We start from the raw sequence: 16813 nt of genomic DNA on the forward strand, positions 1-16813 counted from the left end.
GCCACAACCTCGACGTGGGGCCTCGTGGGAAGGTGGCGCCCTAGGAGGGGCTCTCGGCTCCATTGTCCAAAGGGGCTGCCAAGCTCCAAGAGGCTCGGGAAGATAGCGGATTCCCCCCCCCCGCCCCCCTGACATCCACGTGCGGTCTCGTGCGTGCGAAGGCGGCGGGCAGCGTGGCGTGGTCCAGGGGAGGGACTGGGGGGGGGGGGCTCTCCAGAGCACTGTGGGGCAGATTCTCCTCAGCTGCGGCAGCCGATCAGGACGGGCGGAAGGGGGAGGGGGGTCCCGGGGGAGCCAGGCTGCGGTGGGGCTAAAGACACCAATGACGTGTTGCAAAAAAAAATATTTTTTTGGTCGTGGTGGGGTGGCCGCCCATGGGGGGGGGGGGGGCATCCAACTCAGGTTTTGCCCAGGGCTCTAGTTTGCCTTCTTACGCCCCTGACGTAATCATAAAGATCGAAGCCCCCACCCCAGTTAGTGGGACCGGTCTCGTTGGAATCTCCTTGGCCAATCAGGAAGAGGGAGGCGGCTTAAAGCAGCCAATCCGAATAAAGAGGAAAGAGGCGGCGCCTAATTTGAAATCTTGTAAAAATCAATAAAGCAAAAATCCGGAGTGCAATTGCACGTTTCCAAGCGCCTGTGGAGGTGAGTCCGGGGGGGGGGGCAATCTGAGTCCTTGGCTTTTATAGGCTGTCGTGTTTGCAGGCAAAAAACCCTTTCTGTTCTATTTCTGCAACTGTGCACTTATAATATAAAATCGGGCGTATCCGCAATGAGATAATTGGTTCCTGCTTAGAGCAGTTTACGCACCGGTTTGAGTTAACCAGTTTTGCACCAACTTCACCCTTATATGGTTTTTTAAAGCTCTCTGCTACCTAAATAGGAACTCCATGTACAGTAGTAGTCTATCTCTGAATGCCAGAGGCTGGGCAGTAAACAGTGATGATGGACTGCCGCCTTCATCACGCTCTTCTTGTGGACTCCTTAGTAGCATCTGGCTGGTCCCTGTTATAGAAATAGCATTGCTGGCCTAGATATCCCGGTTTGATTAATCAGGACAACCATTTATGTAGAATAGGGGCATTGTGTGACTTACCATAATAACCAAAATGGAGCTTCTGTGTTCAGAGGCACTGTACCTGATGCTTGGGAGTAAACCAGGAAATTCTCTTAATCTGCCATCTTGCAGGACTTCCCCTTGGTACATCTAACTGACCATTAACCGAAGCTGGATACTGGGCCAAATAGTCCAGGCTGGCCTGACTTGGCCGTTCTCTTCTACCTTGTCTGCTTCTTGGAAATGCATAAGGGAAACTGTTCTGATGCAATCACTTTTTTCTACTCCGGGAGTGTGTGTGTGTTCGTGTTCATTTGAACCCAAGCTGAATTCCCCGGGCCTGTTTGGATATAACTACTCAGTGATGACGTAAATTTAACGATAACAGGATGGGTGGATCTGGATTTGTGCAGAGATAATTTTTCCCCTCTTGGTGAATTACAGAATCAGTCAGAGTGGATTGATTTTTCACAGTCTGATGCTTTTACCTACGAGGATGATCCATACAGTAGTAAATAAGGCGGTATATCATGGTATATAAAACTTCTGTTGCAATACATTTGCTAATGCTCTTCTTTTAAACAGTGGTAGAAACCTTTTTTAGCTGACAGCTAAACTGAATGCAAATGATAGAGGAGCACTGATTTCATTTTAAGGGATCGTAAGAGTCTGTTTCACATGATTCTAGTACGCCAATTGAACTTTAACTAGGCTATCAAAAGAATCAGCAGTTTCCCCTTTGAGGAATGTACTCCTTTCTCCCTTAACTTCAAATTTTGGTAACAATGGTTTTGCTTTAAGAATAGGAAATCTTAACATACGGTTGAACTGTCAGGGAAAATGTAGGAATAGAGGAGTCAGGGAGAGAGAAGGGAGGGATTTTTCTAGCTCAATCCTAGGGCATGTTTGTCCCATCTAAATCCAGTGGGAATCGAACCCAGTTCTCCAGAGTCCACCTGATCTTAACCACTATACCATGCTGGTTGGAGCCTGTGAGGGACGGGGGACCTCAGCAGGATATAGGGCCATACAGTCCAATGTCCAAGGGAGCCATTTTCTCCAGATCTCTATAGACCAGAGATGAATTCTAATCACAGGAGATCTCCAAGCCCCGCTTGGAAGTTCATTACCCTAGGTGAGGCTAAGCCCGTCTGTAAATTCCACTGCAAAGCTTAAAACCAGCAGAGAAATAATATTTTATTGAAGGGATACAGGTATAGATCGAGCTTTCGACAGAGTTCTCGAGACTGCCCTCAAACGTCAACAAAATCTGGTTCAATAAAAAAAACAGTAACGTTAAAACTCCTGCAGCAACAGGGAAAAAAAGATCGGCTGAGCTTTCTGGAGCGGGCTATGCCAGTTTCCACATGTGACAAGACGGGAGATCCTTGAGTCTAATATAAACATCCTCCTTGCAGAGTTCAGAAAAGACTTGGTCAAATAAGGGACTTATCTTTTTTTGCCAGGACTGGCTAGGGAATTCTCAACAGGCGTACGCCCTGCTTAGTGTGTATTTTGAAATCAGTTCAGTGGAACTGAGCAAATAATTGCTTTCTTCCTATGGAGTTATTTGGGCAGGTTGGAGTCCGAGGCCCATAGCACATGCTCAGCATCAATGACATGGAAATATGACAAACATATATAGTTGTTTACTTATACAATTCTAAGTTTTTTTTTCTGTGTGACTTGAGTTAGAATGGAGGGAGTCGGATAGAAATGATCATAATAAACACGTGGAGTAGTAACATTAATGCACTTATTTTTTTAGGTTTTGCTTAAATTTCTTAGAGTCCAGGACATAGAAAAAATGGCATCTGTGTTTCAAAATATGGGGTCCACTGTTGGTTGGCGAAGCCACCAAATACTGGCTGATTTTGAGGAGAGTCCAGCGCCTGACCGGTTTAGAAAGCGGTCATCTCGGAATCTGAATGCTGTTCGGATGTCCCTGCGGAAGCGAATGCCCTTAAAGCAGGTTGAGATGAACTTTGAGGAGAACCCAACATGGGAGAGCTTGGAAGCCAAGGAAAAGCCTCAAAACCTCCGAGCGCTCACGAGAACAGCCAAAAACGTCTTTGGGACGGTGTCTCAGGTACAACAGTGATGTGCAGGCAAAGCAGCTGTTGAATAAATTTGTCTATATTCTGCATTGTCAGTTGTACTGATGATTACTTTATAACTTTGTTCTTGTATGTTTACCTGTCTGGTCCTCCTGATGCACAATTTGTCAGGAAGTCCTCCTTGAAGTGAGTGGGAGGTGAACAGGAGCCAAGTGGATTTTCAGGAGAAAGGCTATGATTTAAGGGCAGATTATCTGCTTTGCATGTAAAAGATTCAATTTCTGGGATCTCCACTTCAATGGTTCAGGTGCTGATTATATACAAGATAGACCAAGGGGTTGATCTAGTATAACGCAGCTTTTTATATGTTGTGTATATTAAAAAGGGCAAGGCCCTAACCAGCTGACAGACATAGTATAGAATTGGCCTGGGGTGTGCAACCTGCAGCTTTCCAGATGTTCATGGACTACAATTCCCACCAGCCCCTGCCAGCATGCCCATTTGGCCATGCTGGCAGGGGCTGATGGGATGTGTAGTCCATGAACATTTCGAGAGCCACAAATTACAGATCCCTGGTATAGACTGAGAGAATAATGTGTTATCCAAGAGGTCCCTAGTTAAAGTCTTCTCTCTGCCACAAACTTAGATGGCCTTAGGTGAGCCATACCCTTCTGTCTTCTGTCCTCAACTCTACACGCCCCCTATTTGCTATATGGGAATAATGATACGGATCTAGAAAAAGAAGAGTTTGGCTTTATACCCTGCCTTTATCTTCTGTAAGGAGACTCAAGGTGGCTTACAAGCTGCTTTCCCGTCCTCTCCCCACAACAGACACTTTGTGAGGCAGGTGGGGCTGAGAGAGTTCCAAAGAACTGTGTGGAAACACATCTGGTTCACCGGATAAGCCTCTGCCACTCAGGTGGAGGAGTGAGAATCAAACCCGGTTCTCCAGATTAGAATCCACCTGCTCTTAACCACTACACCACACTGGCTTTCTACCTTACAAGGCTGTTACAAGAATTTCAGCAAGTATGCTTTGAACATCAGATGTGCTACATAAAATGCTACATACAATTGTCCTTCAGCGTTGACTGTTCCTACATTGCAGAAAATCCACAAGAGCTGCCAGGACTCCACCCAGACTCTGACGACTGCTTTGGCTAAAGCCTCCAGGACCAGCAACAAGGGTTCTACCAAAATCCGGCGGGGGTCTCCTCGCACTCCTCAGCGCACTCCTCAGCGCAAAAGCAGCAGGCTGGCTACCATCTCTACCCCAACATCCCGTACCAAAATGGTGCCCAAGTCTGATCAGAGGTCTTCCCTTCAACCTGGTGTCCGTCAGCTTAAAGAAGACCTCCTTCCTCTCCGGAGATCCAGGAGGGCAGTAGCCTTCAGAAGTCCATATGGTTCTCCTGTCTGCGCTGACTTGAAAAGGCAAGTCAGCTATCCAGAGCTTGTTACCCAGTGAGGGATTAGAAGGAAGTATTGGGGAGGGGGGAAACTCCTGTGTGTCTTACAGAAAGCAATCAAGCTAGGCCAGTTGAAATGGAATGTGGGTTCGGTGTTGCAGGGGTTGATAAGCGCACAAGCATTTTATTACTCCACTAACAGTAAAGCCCATTGTGCGACAAAACAGAGCGTGCTCTAGCAAATTGGGACCGGCAAGAAAATTGCATAGAGGGGACGTTCCCCCCCCCCCCCCCCAACACACACACTTTTCCCCTTCTGTTCTCCCCCTTCTTCTCTGGAGGCAGGTTGCTGAACTAGATAGACCGCTGATACGATCCAAAATGGCTGCTTTCAGGCTCATCCCATCTTGCTTCCTCCTCGTTCTCTTCCAGGCAGTTTGATTGTGATTTAGAGCTGATTTCCACCGGCATTCGCCAGCTGAAGCGTCTCTCTCACGCCTTCAACGATATCATTGTCCAAGAGGAGAGGTGAGTCGGGCTGAAATCTAGGGAGGAAGACCAGCGGGGAGGGGGTCCCTTTACCTCAGAGGTTCCTCTGCTGTCATAGGTGGTTGTTACCAAATTGTTAAAAGTTACTCAACTGATTTAAAACATTTTGTAGACCACTTTCCATTTAGGGTCGAGGCAGTCAGAATAACAGTATTTGGGCTGCCCTGGAATGTGTCTCCCAGAGAGGTGTGTGAATTATGCCACTGGCTCGTACTAGCGCTTCCTTCATTCTACAAAGAGGGAAGCAGCTGTTGGCAACTTCAATAAAACCCCTTGAGAAGATCTGTGCTTTTTTAGGACCATCATTTCTGTCACTTGTATAGCAGACCCTGCGCTGTCCCCTTTCCGTCTTGTTTGTTCACAGCAGTTCGAATGTTTGCGGTTCTGTCGTAGGCTGCTCTGTGTTTTTTAGTCTGATTCACATATTTCCAAATTAGCTGCTGACTAGGTGTAGCAACCCATTTAGGCAGTCAACACCTCATGAGAGTTCCATTCTATAAACCCTTATTCCTTCCATCTACTAGTGATATGACAATCTCTCTCATTTGTAACTGAAGATAAAACCATCCAGGTAAAATCTGTTACGTTCTGTTTACTTGCTTGAATAATCTAACACACACACACGTTGCCGGGTTGGAGAAAATCAGCTGTTTGTTAACAGGAGACATGCCTAAGGAATCTAAATGATCTCAGCCTCATAGCCACTTTGTTTTCTGTGGTGTTTACAATCCTAAATAGCACTTGCAGGTTTGCCAGTTTCCCTCAGGTTTGGCTGAGCTCAACCTCTAATATAAGCTGGTGGCTTCTTGAAACCATTTACTATAGAAGGACTGTGCGCTGCAAAGGATGCTGGGGCATATTTTCAGACCAGTCCTGGCATTCCAATGTGTGTTGCAGGGAGAAGATCAGTAGTAGGTCGGACTGCTTCTCTTCCACCAAAATTAAACTGTCATGGCTATCTTACTGAGGAGCTCTGATAAGCTTCCTAGCCACCCCCCAGAGTTCTAGGGGATGTAGTTTGAAACAGCTGCTTTTCTAACTGAAGTCCCACATCTTATCTACTAACTTCACTATTCACCAGTTATGGAACTAACCTGGATTGTAAAGCATGACAGGAATGGTAATTTGATGCCTTGCCTAATATCGTTGTCCTTCCCTACATCCCCTCAGCGGAATAATATTCAGCTTGAGTGCACCTGAAACAACTAGGGAAATCTCTGTTTCACATTTAAAACTGGCAGCTGGAGATGTTGTGCTTTCAACTTGAGCAGTTTGAATGCTTATGAACGTTCCTTGACAGCATGTTAGGAACTTGCATGAAGCCATCAACTGTTGTACTGTTATCGTGTGGTCGCTTTTGAGTGACCAAATGAAGAAGTCGTGGTTGATATATCTCAGTTTCAGCTTTGTCTGCCCAGAGGTAAAACCCAGATCCCCAGAAATTCTGCTGTATGGATACAGGACAATGGCCTCCCCCCTCCCCCTTTGTGTTTGCAAATTTATATTGATACTCCGCATTGGTGTCACCCCCCCTCCCATTTTATTTATTAGGAGGGGCAACATTATCTTGTAAAGAAGAAGAGTTTTGATTTATATCCCACCTTCCTCTCCTGTAAGGAGACTCAAGGCGGCTGGCAAGCTCCTTTCCCTACAAATAAATATTTGACATCCCATTACTGGCTTTTCCAGAGGCCTTTCCAGTTGTTAAATCTGATGCCACTTCGGACGCCATTTTTTCAGCTCTGAAATTGACCTGTGCGAATGGGCAGGTGCTTTCTCTTAATGCAGTCCTTCCCCTCCTTCCGGGAATGTTCCTGTCTATGTTTTTCTTCCTGCCTGCAGGGATCAAGCGATCGCCAACTATTGCTGCATCATGGCGCAAAACGTACGGGCTGCGCATTTGCAGTCTCAGGATTGTGCCGGTTCGTCATTCAGGAGGCGCGCGCTGAGACTGCAGAGAGTGCTCCGCAGATGGGCCAAAACCCGCTGGAAAAACTACTAACCTGCGAATATATGAAGGATGGACTTGTGTGTGTATATGTGTGTGTGTGTGTTTGTAAAACCTTTTTTTGTATCCGCATCTAACTGACTCCACGCTGCATAAGCTCGTGTCGTGAAAAGCTAACTTTTTAATTTTCCTTACCTGTTGCATATATTATGCATCAATTATTAACCTACAATTCCGTGTAAACACTGTTTATCATACATTTATTAAAAATATGAGACAAGAAAGAACTGGAGGAGAAAGCAGGAATTTGACTGCAACATCACCAAAGCAGATTCTTCACTGAAGGCCAAACTACGAAATGATATAATTGCAAAAAGTAGTGGTGTGTATATGAATGGAGGGAGACCTGGCATAGGGGAAGGGCAGTCGCCCTCCTTTCTGTTTTCCTGATCCTGAATGTTTCCTCACACAGCAGCTTGAAGCTGCAGAAGGTAGCAAAGAGAGGCCCAGCTATATCACTGGTTTCAATGCAAAGTTCTTATTTTCTCGCTATATGGTTACAAGATCACCAGCTGTCTCTTTTTTAATTCTGATTTTAATGTATGGTGTCATAACACCAATAAAGGTCTGATTGAACCAAAGAAATGTATTCCTGCAAACAGTATTTGATCTCTCGGCTATTGAATCTAATGTATCAGGCACAATGACAAAACGTTGGGCTGTTCTTACGGATTTTCATCTCTGAATGGGTTTCCATATTTGAAAATTGGTTTCTATTTTTATAGTGACCCTATAAGGTTTCAGGGCAAGAGACATTCAGAGGTAGTTGGTCATTGGTTGCCTCCGCATGAGTTGAGAGAGTTCTGAAAGAACTATGACTGGCCCAAGGTCACCCAGCAGGCTTCATGTGAAGGAATGGGGAATTGAACTTGGTTTTCCAGACTAGAATCCAACGGTTTCAACCACTAAACTACACTGGTTCTCAATATAAAGACAGGAATCTCAAAATTGGCTGCTAGTATAAAATAAAATACATAAAATAAAATTAAGCATCCTTCCTGTGATTTATATTTGTGAATAATGTTTGTGCTACCAGCGTGGTGTAGTGGTTAAGAGCAGGTGCACTCTAATCTGGAAAACCGGGTTTGATTCCCCGCTCTGCCACTTGAGCTGTGAAAGCTGATCTGGTGAACGATCTGTGGAAGCTTATCTGGTGCAGATTAGCTTGTGCATTCCAACACGTGCCAGCTGGGGTTAGTCACAGTTCTTCGGAACTCTCAGCCCCACCCACCTCACAGGGTGTTTGTTGTGAGCAGGGAAGGGCAAGGAGATTGTAAGCTCCTTTGAGTCTCCTTGCAGGAGAGAAAGGTGGGAAATAAATCCAAACTCCTCTTCTTTTTGGATACTATTTAGTACAGACGGCAGATAGGTCTGGCAGGCCTCATACTTTCTGGCTTTATACTTTTGTAGAGTACTGTTTTTTTGTATCTTAAATTTAGTGACCAGACCCATGCATTGTACTTGCAACATGGCTGCCATTTTGTCCATGGGTTCAATAAATGGGTCTTTCTGGACATACGAGGAAGCTCTCATAGACTCAGTTTTTGTGACATTTTGAGGCATGGAAACTTTCCAAGCAAAACAACCTAGCAGAAGAAAATCCTTTACTGTGAGGACAATTATTGCTTTTGTGGCTAGCCACGAAGAAACAGCCCGGGAAACAACCCCTTTGCTCATCAGAATTATTATCTGAGAGTTGCAATGAACCGAGGTCCTCCACCCTGAATACGTGGGTAAACAGGCAGGTTAAAGAAAGGGAAAATCCAGGCTGAAATTTCTTGTAGCAGGAAATACAGACTAGCAATCTGTTGCTATGCGAAGTTAAACCCAGAACAAAAGTCACGAATGGCTGCTGTTGATTCTGTGTACAATTGGGCTGGTTCCTTCCCTTCACCAAATGAACTTTGCTTGGGTTAAAGCTTGCAGAAACCCCCTCGGTCTTCCTTGCAATGCCTGCAAAACTAGGGTGGTCTCTTCTTTTTAAGGGTCCTGCAATTTGCCTGGAGACTTAGGCCCCTTCCGCACATGCAGAATAATGCACTTTCAATCCACTTGCAAGCAATTGCGAAAGTGGATTGAAAGAGCACCATTCTGCATGGGCAGAAGGGGCCTGAACTGGCTTAAGCATCAGAAATGGATGAGAAAGCAATGTGGTACATAGCCTACAGAGTTACAGAGGGCGGGAGTGACTTCAAAGCAGGGGTGTAACGCGGCAAACTGGAGCCCTGGGCAAAACCTGTGGGATGCCCCCCCCCCCATGGGCGGCCACCCCACCACAACCAAAACATTTTTTTGCACCAGGACATTGGTGCCTGCAGGGCACATTTTTAGACATATGGGCACCAAAACATATTTTTAGACATATGGGCACCAAAACTTCAGCGTATCATCAGGAGACTGTCCTTATGCTACCTACAAGTTTGGTTCAGGACGGACAAAGTTTTGGACCTTCAAAAGGGTAGCCCCCATCTCCTTAGCTCCCATTGGAAAGAATGGGAGATGGGGGCTAAGGCAGGTGTGCTAAGGCAGCTGTACTAATGTGTACTAAGGTGTGCTAAGACAGGTGTACTAAGGTGTACTAAGGCAGCTGTACTAAAATGTGCTAAGGCAGGTGTGCTAAGGTGTGCTAAGGCAAGTGTGCTAAGGTGTGCTAAGGCAGGTGTACTAAGGTATGCTAAAGCAGGTGTACTAAGGTGTGCTAAGGCAGGTGTACTAAGGTGTGCTAAGGAAGGTATACAAAGGTGTACTAAGGTGTGCTAAGGCAGGTGTACTAAGGTGTACTAAGGTGTGCTAAGGCAGGTGTACTAAGGTGTGCTAAGGCAGGTGTACTAAGGTGTGCTAAGGCAGGTGTACTAAGGTGTGCTAAGGTGTGCTAAGGCAGGTGTATTAAGGTGTATTAAGGTGTACTAAGGCAGGTGTACTAAGGTGTATTAAGGTGTACTAAGGCAGGTGTATTAAGGTGTATTAAGGTGTACTAAGGCAGGTGTATTAAGGTGCACTAAGGCAGGTGTATTAAGGTGTATTAAGGTGCACTAAGGCAGGTGTACTAAGGCAGGTGTACTAAGGTGTATTAAGGTGTACTAAGGCAGGTGTATTAAGGTGTATTAAGGTGTACTAAGGCAGGTGTATTAAGGTGCACTAAGGCAGGAGTATTAAGGTGTATTAAGGTGCACTAAGGCAGGTGTATTAAGGTGTACTAAGGCCGGTGTATTAAGGTGTATTAAGGTGCACTAAGGCAGGTGCATTAAGGTGTATTAAGGTGTACTGGCAGCTGTATTAAGGTGTATTAAGGTGCACTAAGGCAGGTGTATTAAGGTGTATTAAGGTGAACTAAGGCAGGTGTATTAAGGTATATTAAGGTGTACTAAGGCAGGTGTATTAAGGTGTATTAAGGTGCACTAAGGCAGGTGTATTAAGGTGTATTAAGGTGAACTAAGGCAGGTGTATTAAAGTATATTAAGGTGTACTAAGGCAGGTGTATTAAGGTGTACTAAGGCAGGTGTATTAAGGTGTATTAAGGCAGGTGTATTAAGGCAGGTGTATTAAGGCAGGTGTATTGAGGCAGGTGTATTAAGGTGTATTAAGGTGTACTAAGGCAGGTGTACCAAGGCAGGTGTATTAAGGTGTACCAAGGCAGGTGTATTGAGTTGTATTAAGGTGTATTAAGGCAGGTGTATTAAGGTGTATTAAGGTAGGTGTATTAAGGTGTATTAAGGTGTATTAAGGTGCACTAAGGCAGGTGTATTAAGGTGTACTAAGGTGCACTAAGGCAGGTGCATTAAGGTGTATTAAGGTGTAGTAAGGCAGGTGTATTATGAGATATTAAGGTGTACCTAAGGCAGGTGTATTAAGGTGTATTAAGGTGTATTAAGGCAGGTATATTAAGGTGTGTTAAGGCGCAATTGCACAGGTGTACATTATGTTGGCGTATTAAGGCGTATTAAGGTGTAATTGGCAGGTGTATTATGCGCACCAAGGCAGGTGTATTAAGGTGCATTAAGGCGGAACTAAGGCAGGTATTAAGGTGACATTGCTGCGTACCTGCTGCGCAGGTGTATTGCTGCGTATTGCTGCGCACCAAGGGTATTAAGGTGAACTAAGGCAGGTGTATTAAGGTGCATTAAGGTAATTCAAGGCATGGTGCAATCTTTGTTGCGTATTGTTGCGCACTAAAATAGGTGTATTAAGGCAGGTGTATTTACGCGTACTAAGGTGGCAATTGGCAGGTGTACTATTGCGCACCTGCTGGCAGGAGTATTAAGGTGCATTAAGGTGAACTTAAGGCAGGCATTAAGGCGTACTTAGTCGCGTATTGTTGCACATAAGCGCACTAAGGCAGGCATATTAAGCGCGTATTAAGGCACCGCGGCGGCGTATTGCTGCGTATTGCTGCGCAATCTGGCCAGGCGTATTTTAAGGTGCATTAAGGCGTACTCAAGGCAGGTGTATTTCATACCGGCGCATTGCTGCGTATGAAGGTGTACGCGAAGGCAGGTGCATTAAGGTGCATTAAGGCGTACCCATACAATCGATTGGTATTACAAGGCGTACTAAGGCAGGTATTGTTGCGGTATTTAAGGCACCCATGTTGGTGTAATTAAGCCTTTATTAAGGTGTACCTAGGCAGGTGTGTTAAGGCGGCATTAAGGTGAACTGGCAGGCGGCATTAAGGTGCATTAAGGCGCATTACAGGCATAAGTATATTAAGGCATTAAGGTGCACCAAAATAGGTGGCATTAAGGCAGGTGCGTATTAAGGTGCACTAAGGCAGGTGCATTAAAAGGTGCATTGCTGCGTACCTTAAGGCAGGCAGTTAAGATTGCACCACGGTGCATTCACGCAACCATATGCGGCATTACATGCGCGTATTACATGCGTTACTACGCATAACCATATTGCATTATGCGTATCCAGGCAGGTAGCATTAAGGCGCACTTAAGGCGTTCTGCTAAGGCAGGTGCATTATTGCGTATTAAGGCAAGTACCCAAGTTGCAGGTATTAAGGTGCATTATGGCGAACCAAGGCAGGTGCATTAAGTGCATTAATGCGCATTACAGGTGCATTAAGGCATATTGCGCATTGCTGCGCACCTAAAAATAGGGTGTATTTACGTTGCAGGCGTATTAAGGCGGAACTTGCTGCAGGCGTGCATTAAGGCGGCATTAAGGCAGCATTACGTTATAAGTGCATTAAAATCGCAATTAAGGCGCACCATCTGCTGGTATATTGGCGGCAAATTTCAAGGCGTACCATGCTTAAGGTGAACCTAAGGCTTAAGTGCATTTGGTTGCATTGGCGTGAACTACAAGGCAGGTATACATGCTGCGTATTTCACAAGGCATTGGCTGCTATATGCGCATTAAGGTGCATTAAGGTGCGCTAAGCTGAATGCGCGTATTAAGGCGTACCCGCAGGTGCATTATAGGCGTACTTGCTGCGTATTAAGGCGCACTACAAGGCAGGCGTATTACAGGCATTAAGGCGTACTGGCTGCTGTTGCGGTGCATTAATGCGGCATTAAGGTGCGTAATTAAGGCAATTGTAATAAGGCAACATACTTGCTGCGAACCACAAGCAGACGTATCATTGCGCATTACGCGCATTACGCTATAAGCGCATTGCTGCGCATTGGCTGCGCACCATATGCATTGGCGTAATTAATGCGTAAATTCAGGCGGCATTAAGGTACCTGCCGTTATGTATTTCATGCAATTACAAGTGCAATCTGCGTGCAGGCGGTGCATTGGTTGGCAATAAGCGCGCACTACCTGCTGTTAAGGTGCATTACGCGCATTAATAGGTGCATTTCGTATTACACCATGCGTACTACATGCAGGCATTTACTGAAAATTCAAGGCAGGTACCTGGCTGCGCAATTCAAGGTGCATTGGTTGTGCACCCAAACCAGTCAGGCATTTCATGCGCATTACGTTGCAAGGTGCATTACCGTGGCATTGTTGCTGCACCAAGGCAGCATTAAGGTGCATTGCTGCGAACCAAGGGCAATGGCGGAATTACGCACTGCGCAAATTAAGGTGAACCACAAGTAATATAAGGCGCATTAAGGCGCACTACAAGCAGGTGCATTAATGCGCATTACGCGTAAATTAAGGCTATAGGTGCATTAAGCGCATTACGCGCACCAAGGCAGATGCATTATGCGCATTAAGGCAGGCATTTGGCTGCGCATTATTGATGCGTTTACGCGCACCACGTTATGCGCATTAAGGCGTTATCATTAAGGCGTACCTGCGTATTGCATTGCTGCGTAATATGGCGTACCTAAGGCTGCGCATTTCATGCGTATTGTAAGTCATTACGTTATATGGCGTTATAAGGCGTACTAAGGCGCAATCCAAGTTGCGGCATTGTTGCGCATTCATAACTAATATGCAGGTACATTATTGCGCATGCGCAATCTACGTTGCGGCGCATTTCATGCGCATTGGCGTACCTGGCGTAATACGTTATAGGCATTTCATGCGCACCACAAGCAGGCGCATTACGCGCACCAAGCGTTGCGGTATTGCTGCGCAATCTGCCGGCGCAGGTTACGTTATGGCATTAAGGTGGCATTAAGGTGCAATCTAAGGCAGGTGTCATTAAGGTGCACCAAAGCACTGGTATATTAAGGTGCGCATTAAGGTGCATTACAAGCTAAGGTGCGCATTAAGGTGCGTTAATGCGCACTACAAGCTAAACCCAGCATTGCATTAAGGCTGCGTACTCACAGGCAGGTATTGCTGCGCATTACGCCGCACCAAGGGGCAGGTGTATTAAGTTTTGCCCATTAAGGTGCACAATAAGGCAGGCGTATTAAGGCGTATTATTAGGTGCTAACTAAGACATTGCGGTGTATTAAGGCTGCGTATTGAAGGTGTTCCATTAAGGTTATAGGTGCATTGAAATTCGATATTTATTTATTTTATTAATCTTTTAGGTTTATATAATCACCCCGTCCCTCGGAGGGCTCCAATGGGCTGTGTACAGCACATAAACAATACAGTCATAAAACCAGCATTAATCGACTAAAACTTATAAAAGCAGCTTAAGAGATTAAACCAAACAGCAGCATTTAGTACGCTAAGTAAAAAAATACCACTAGGTGGCTACCGGTAACCTAATCGATCAAATCTCCTTTTTCCTAAGGGAGGAACGCATAAGGTCTCAAGTAGGATGTTATAGGCCCAGATGGAAGAGCCAAAGCAGGGAGTGGGGGCACCATCAGCCGGCTGGTCCCTTCCAAAGGTCTCGGGCGGAACGAAGTTCACGCCTCTGCAGGTCCCTGGGCGGAACCCTCACCTCAAGTTGTTAACCCCGCGAGGGCCTCGAACAGCTGGTGGAAGAGCTGCCCGATTCAGGCCGGGCCAGGGCTGTAAAGGCCCTGGCCCGGGTGGGAGGCCAGCTCGCGATCATCGAGGGCCGGGGACCACTAGTAAACTGGCTCTCTGCTGGAGCTTAAGAGGTCAGCGTGGTGGGAAACATATATGGGGTGGATGCTGGTCCTCGGAAGATACGCAGGGTCCCAGGCCGCGTAAGGCCTTGAAGGGTCCCAGACTGCGTAAGGCCTTAAAGTGTATTAAGGTGCACTAAGGCAGGTGTATTAAGGTGTATTAAGGTGAACTAAGGCAGGTGTATTAAGGTGCAATAAGGCAGGTGTATTAAGGTGTATTAAGGTGTATTAAGGCAGGTGTATTAAGGTGTATTAAGGTGCACCTGCTAAGGCAGGTGTGGTATTAAAGCAAGTGGTAATTAAGGTGCACCTTAAGGCCGGTGTATTAATAAGTGTGTATTAAGGTGCACTAAGCGCAGGTGTACCTAAGGTGTAATTAAGGCAGATGTGGTATTAAGGTGTACTAAGGCAGGTGTACTAAGGTGTATATTAAGGTGTACTAAATCAGGTGTATTAAGGTGTATTCTTTGCTAAGGAGATGGGGGCTTCCCTTTTGAGGGTCCATAACTTTTTGGACCCCCCTGAGAACTTCAAACTGGCATCCGAACCTTGGGGGTGCCATCATGACAGTCTCTGTGAGGATGATACCCTGAAAATCTTGATTTCGCTGGATACGTCAAAAAATGCCCTCCTGCAAGAACATCCCTAAATTTGCCCCAAGAATCTTGGTTCTGCATTGAGTTCCTTCTGCTTTGCTGTCAATGGGGGTTGCAGGCTGGGGGGGCACATTTCTGAAGGTACAGTCTCAAAACTTTCAGCGTCTTATCAGGAGACTGCCCTAGTGATACCCGCCAGTTTTGGTGCAGTTTGATTCAGGGGGGCCAAAGTTATGGACCCTCAAAACTGTAGCCCCCATCTCCTAATAGCTCCCATTGGAAACAATGGGGGATAGGGGCACCCACTTTGGGAGTCCATAACTTTGGACTCCCTGAACCAAACCTCACCAAATGTGGGGGGTAGCATAAGGACAGTCTCCTGATGATTTGCTGAAATTTTGGTGCCGCTAGCCTAAAAACTGCACCCCCTGCAGGCCAAAAAATGGAAAACCACTAAAATACCCAAAAACGAACCCAGCATTTTGATGCCCCCCACAAGGTGATGCCCTGGGCAGCTGCCCACCTTGCCCAATGGGTATTACGCCAGTGCTTCAAAGGCCTGCTCAGTCGTTCAACTCATTGGGGGATCATGGGCCAGCCATATGCACCCTGTTTCACCTACCCTAATAGGTTCTCGTGAAGATAAGGCTGCATAAATTACACTAAGCAACCTGAATGAAAGCCACTTTTGCTTCTGCACCTGAGTGAAGGCCAGGTCAGGGCTTGTGGTGAAATCCAAACATAACACCATGATACATAAACAACAGGGGCATACTACCCAGGGGGGACATATGGGGTCAAATTTCCCCGAGCTGTGGCCATTTAGTTACACGGGGGGGTGGAAAATCACCCCCACACCCCCTCCTCTTTCCATACACTGACTTCAAGACCTGGTGCAAAAAAAGTTGTTTGGTTGTGGTGGGGGTGGGGCCGGTAAACTCCGATTTTGCACATTTTCCCTAGATACACCTCTGATAAACAGTAAAGTGTTTTAGACAAAACTGCACTTTAAAAAATTGTATTTCCTTGCTTTTTACGATTATTGTTGGTTTTAAACAAATAAGAGCAACTGGGAATGTTTAAGTCTTCCGAAAGGTAGCTTGCCTTGCCTTTTGATAATTTTCTATACCCTTTTCGGGATAAAGCTGACAGTGCAGTCGTGGATTCTGTGATGGAAATCAGAGCAGCGTGCGTCTGCACTGTAAATCTGGCAGCATTTTAAACTCTTATTTAAGCACCGTTTCCACCAAAGCCATTATTTATTTATTTATTTATTTATTTATTTATTTATTTATTTATTTATTTATTTATTTATTGTTTCGATTTATAAACCGCCCCATCCCCTGGGGGCTCTATTATCTGCAATAATAATAATAATCTGCATTATTACCTTTCCCTGGGGGGGGGGGAACATGGCGAGTGCATCTGGAGCAATATAAATGCTATTTTATTTTATTAAGGTGCTCTATTTCCCATTGCAGATAATATTGTTTTTGTCAGAAGCAGCACTTAAATAAGAGTTTAAGGTGCTGCCAGAGAATCGGAAGAAAGGGGGCAGAAAGAAAGCACTAGGACCCAGCGGAGCATGCGAACATTAAAAAGGTCCAGGCAGAGGCGTAGCTCCGGGGGGACATCGGGCACGCACCCCTGTGGGGATGTGGCGAGGGTGTTCCGGGGGCGGAG

The 16813-nt window shown here is 45.8% G+C and overlaps 1 protein-coding gene across 2 annotated transcripts; it reads left to right on the plus strand.

Moving 5' to 3' along the window:
* Positions 1-329: 329 nt before the first annotated feature.
* PIMREG (PICALM interacting mitotic regulator) lies at positions 330-7661 on the plus strand. 2 transcript variants are annotated; one of them, XM_048518459.1, is made up of 6 exons: positions 331-645; positions 2826-3146; positions 4223-4548; positions 4956-5051; positions 5597-5643; positions 6915-7051. In XM_048518459.1, the coding sequence occupies exons 2-5, from the start codon at positions 2865-2867 to the stop codon at positions 5625-5627; spliced, it is 735 nt and encodes a 244-aa protein (XP_048374416.1). In that variant the 5' UTR covers positions 331-645; positions 2826-2864; the 3' UTR covers positions 5628-5643; positions 6915-7051. The 2 variants fall into 2 exon arrangements, with proteins under 2 accessions (XP_048374415.1, XP_048374416.1); XM_048518458.1 differs by lacking the exon at positions 5597-5643 and having other exon boundaries at positions 330-645; positions 6915-7661.
* The last annotated feature ends 9152 nt before the right edge of the window (positions 7662-16813 follow it).

Source organism: Sphaerodactylus townsendi, linkage group LG16 (genome assembly GCF_021028975.2).
Source record: "Sphaerodactylus townsendi isolate TG3544 linkage group LG16, MPM_Stown_v2.3, whole genome shotgun sequence".
NCBI lineage: Eukaryota > Metazoa > Chordata > Lepidosauria > Squamata > Sphaerodactylidae > Sphaerodactylus > Sphaerodactylus townsendi.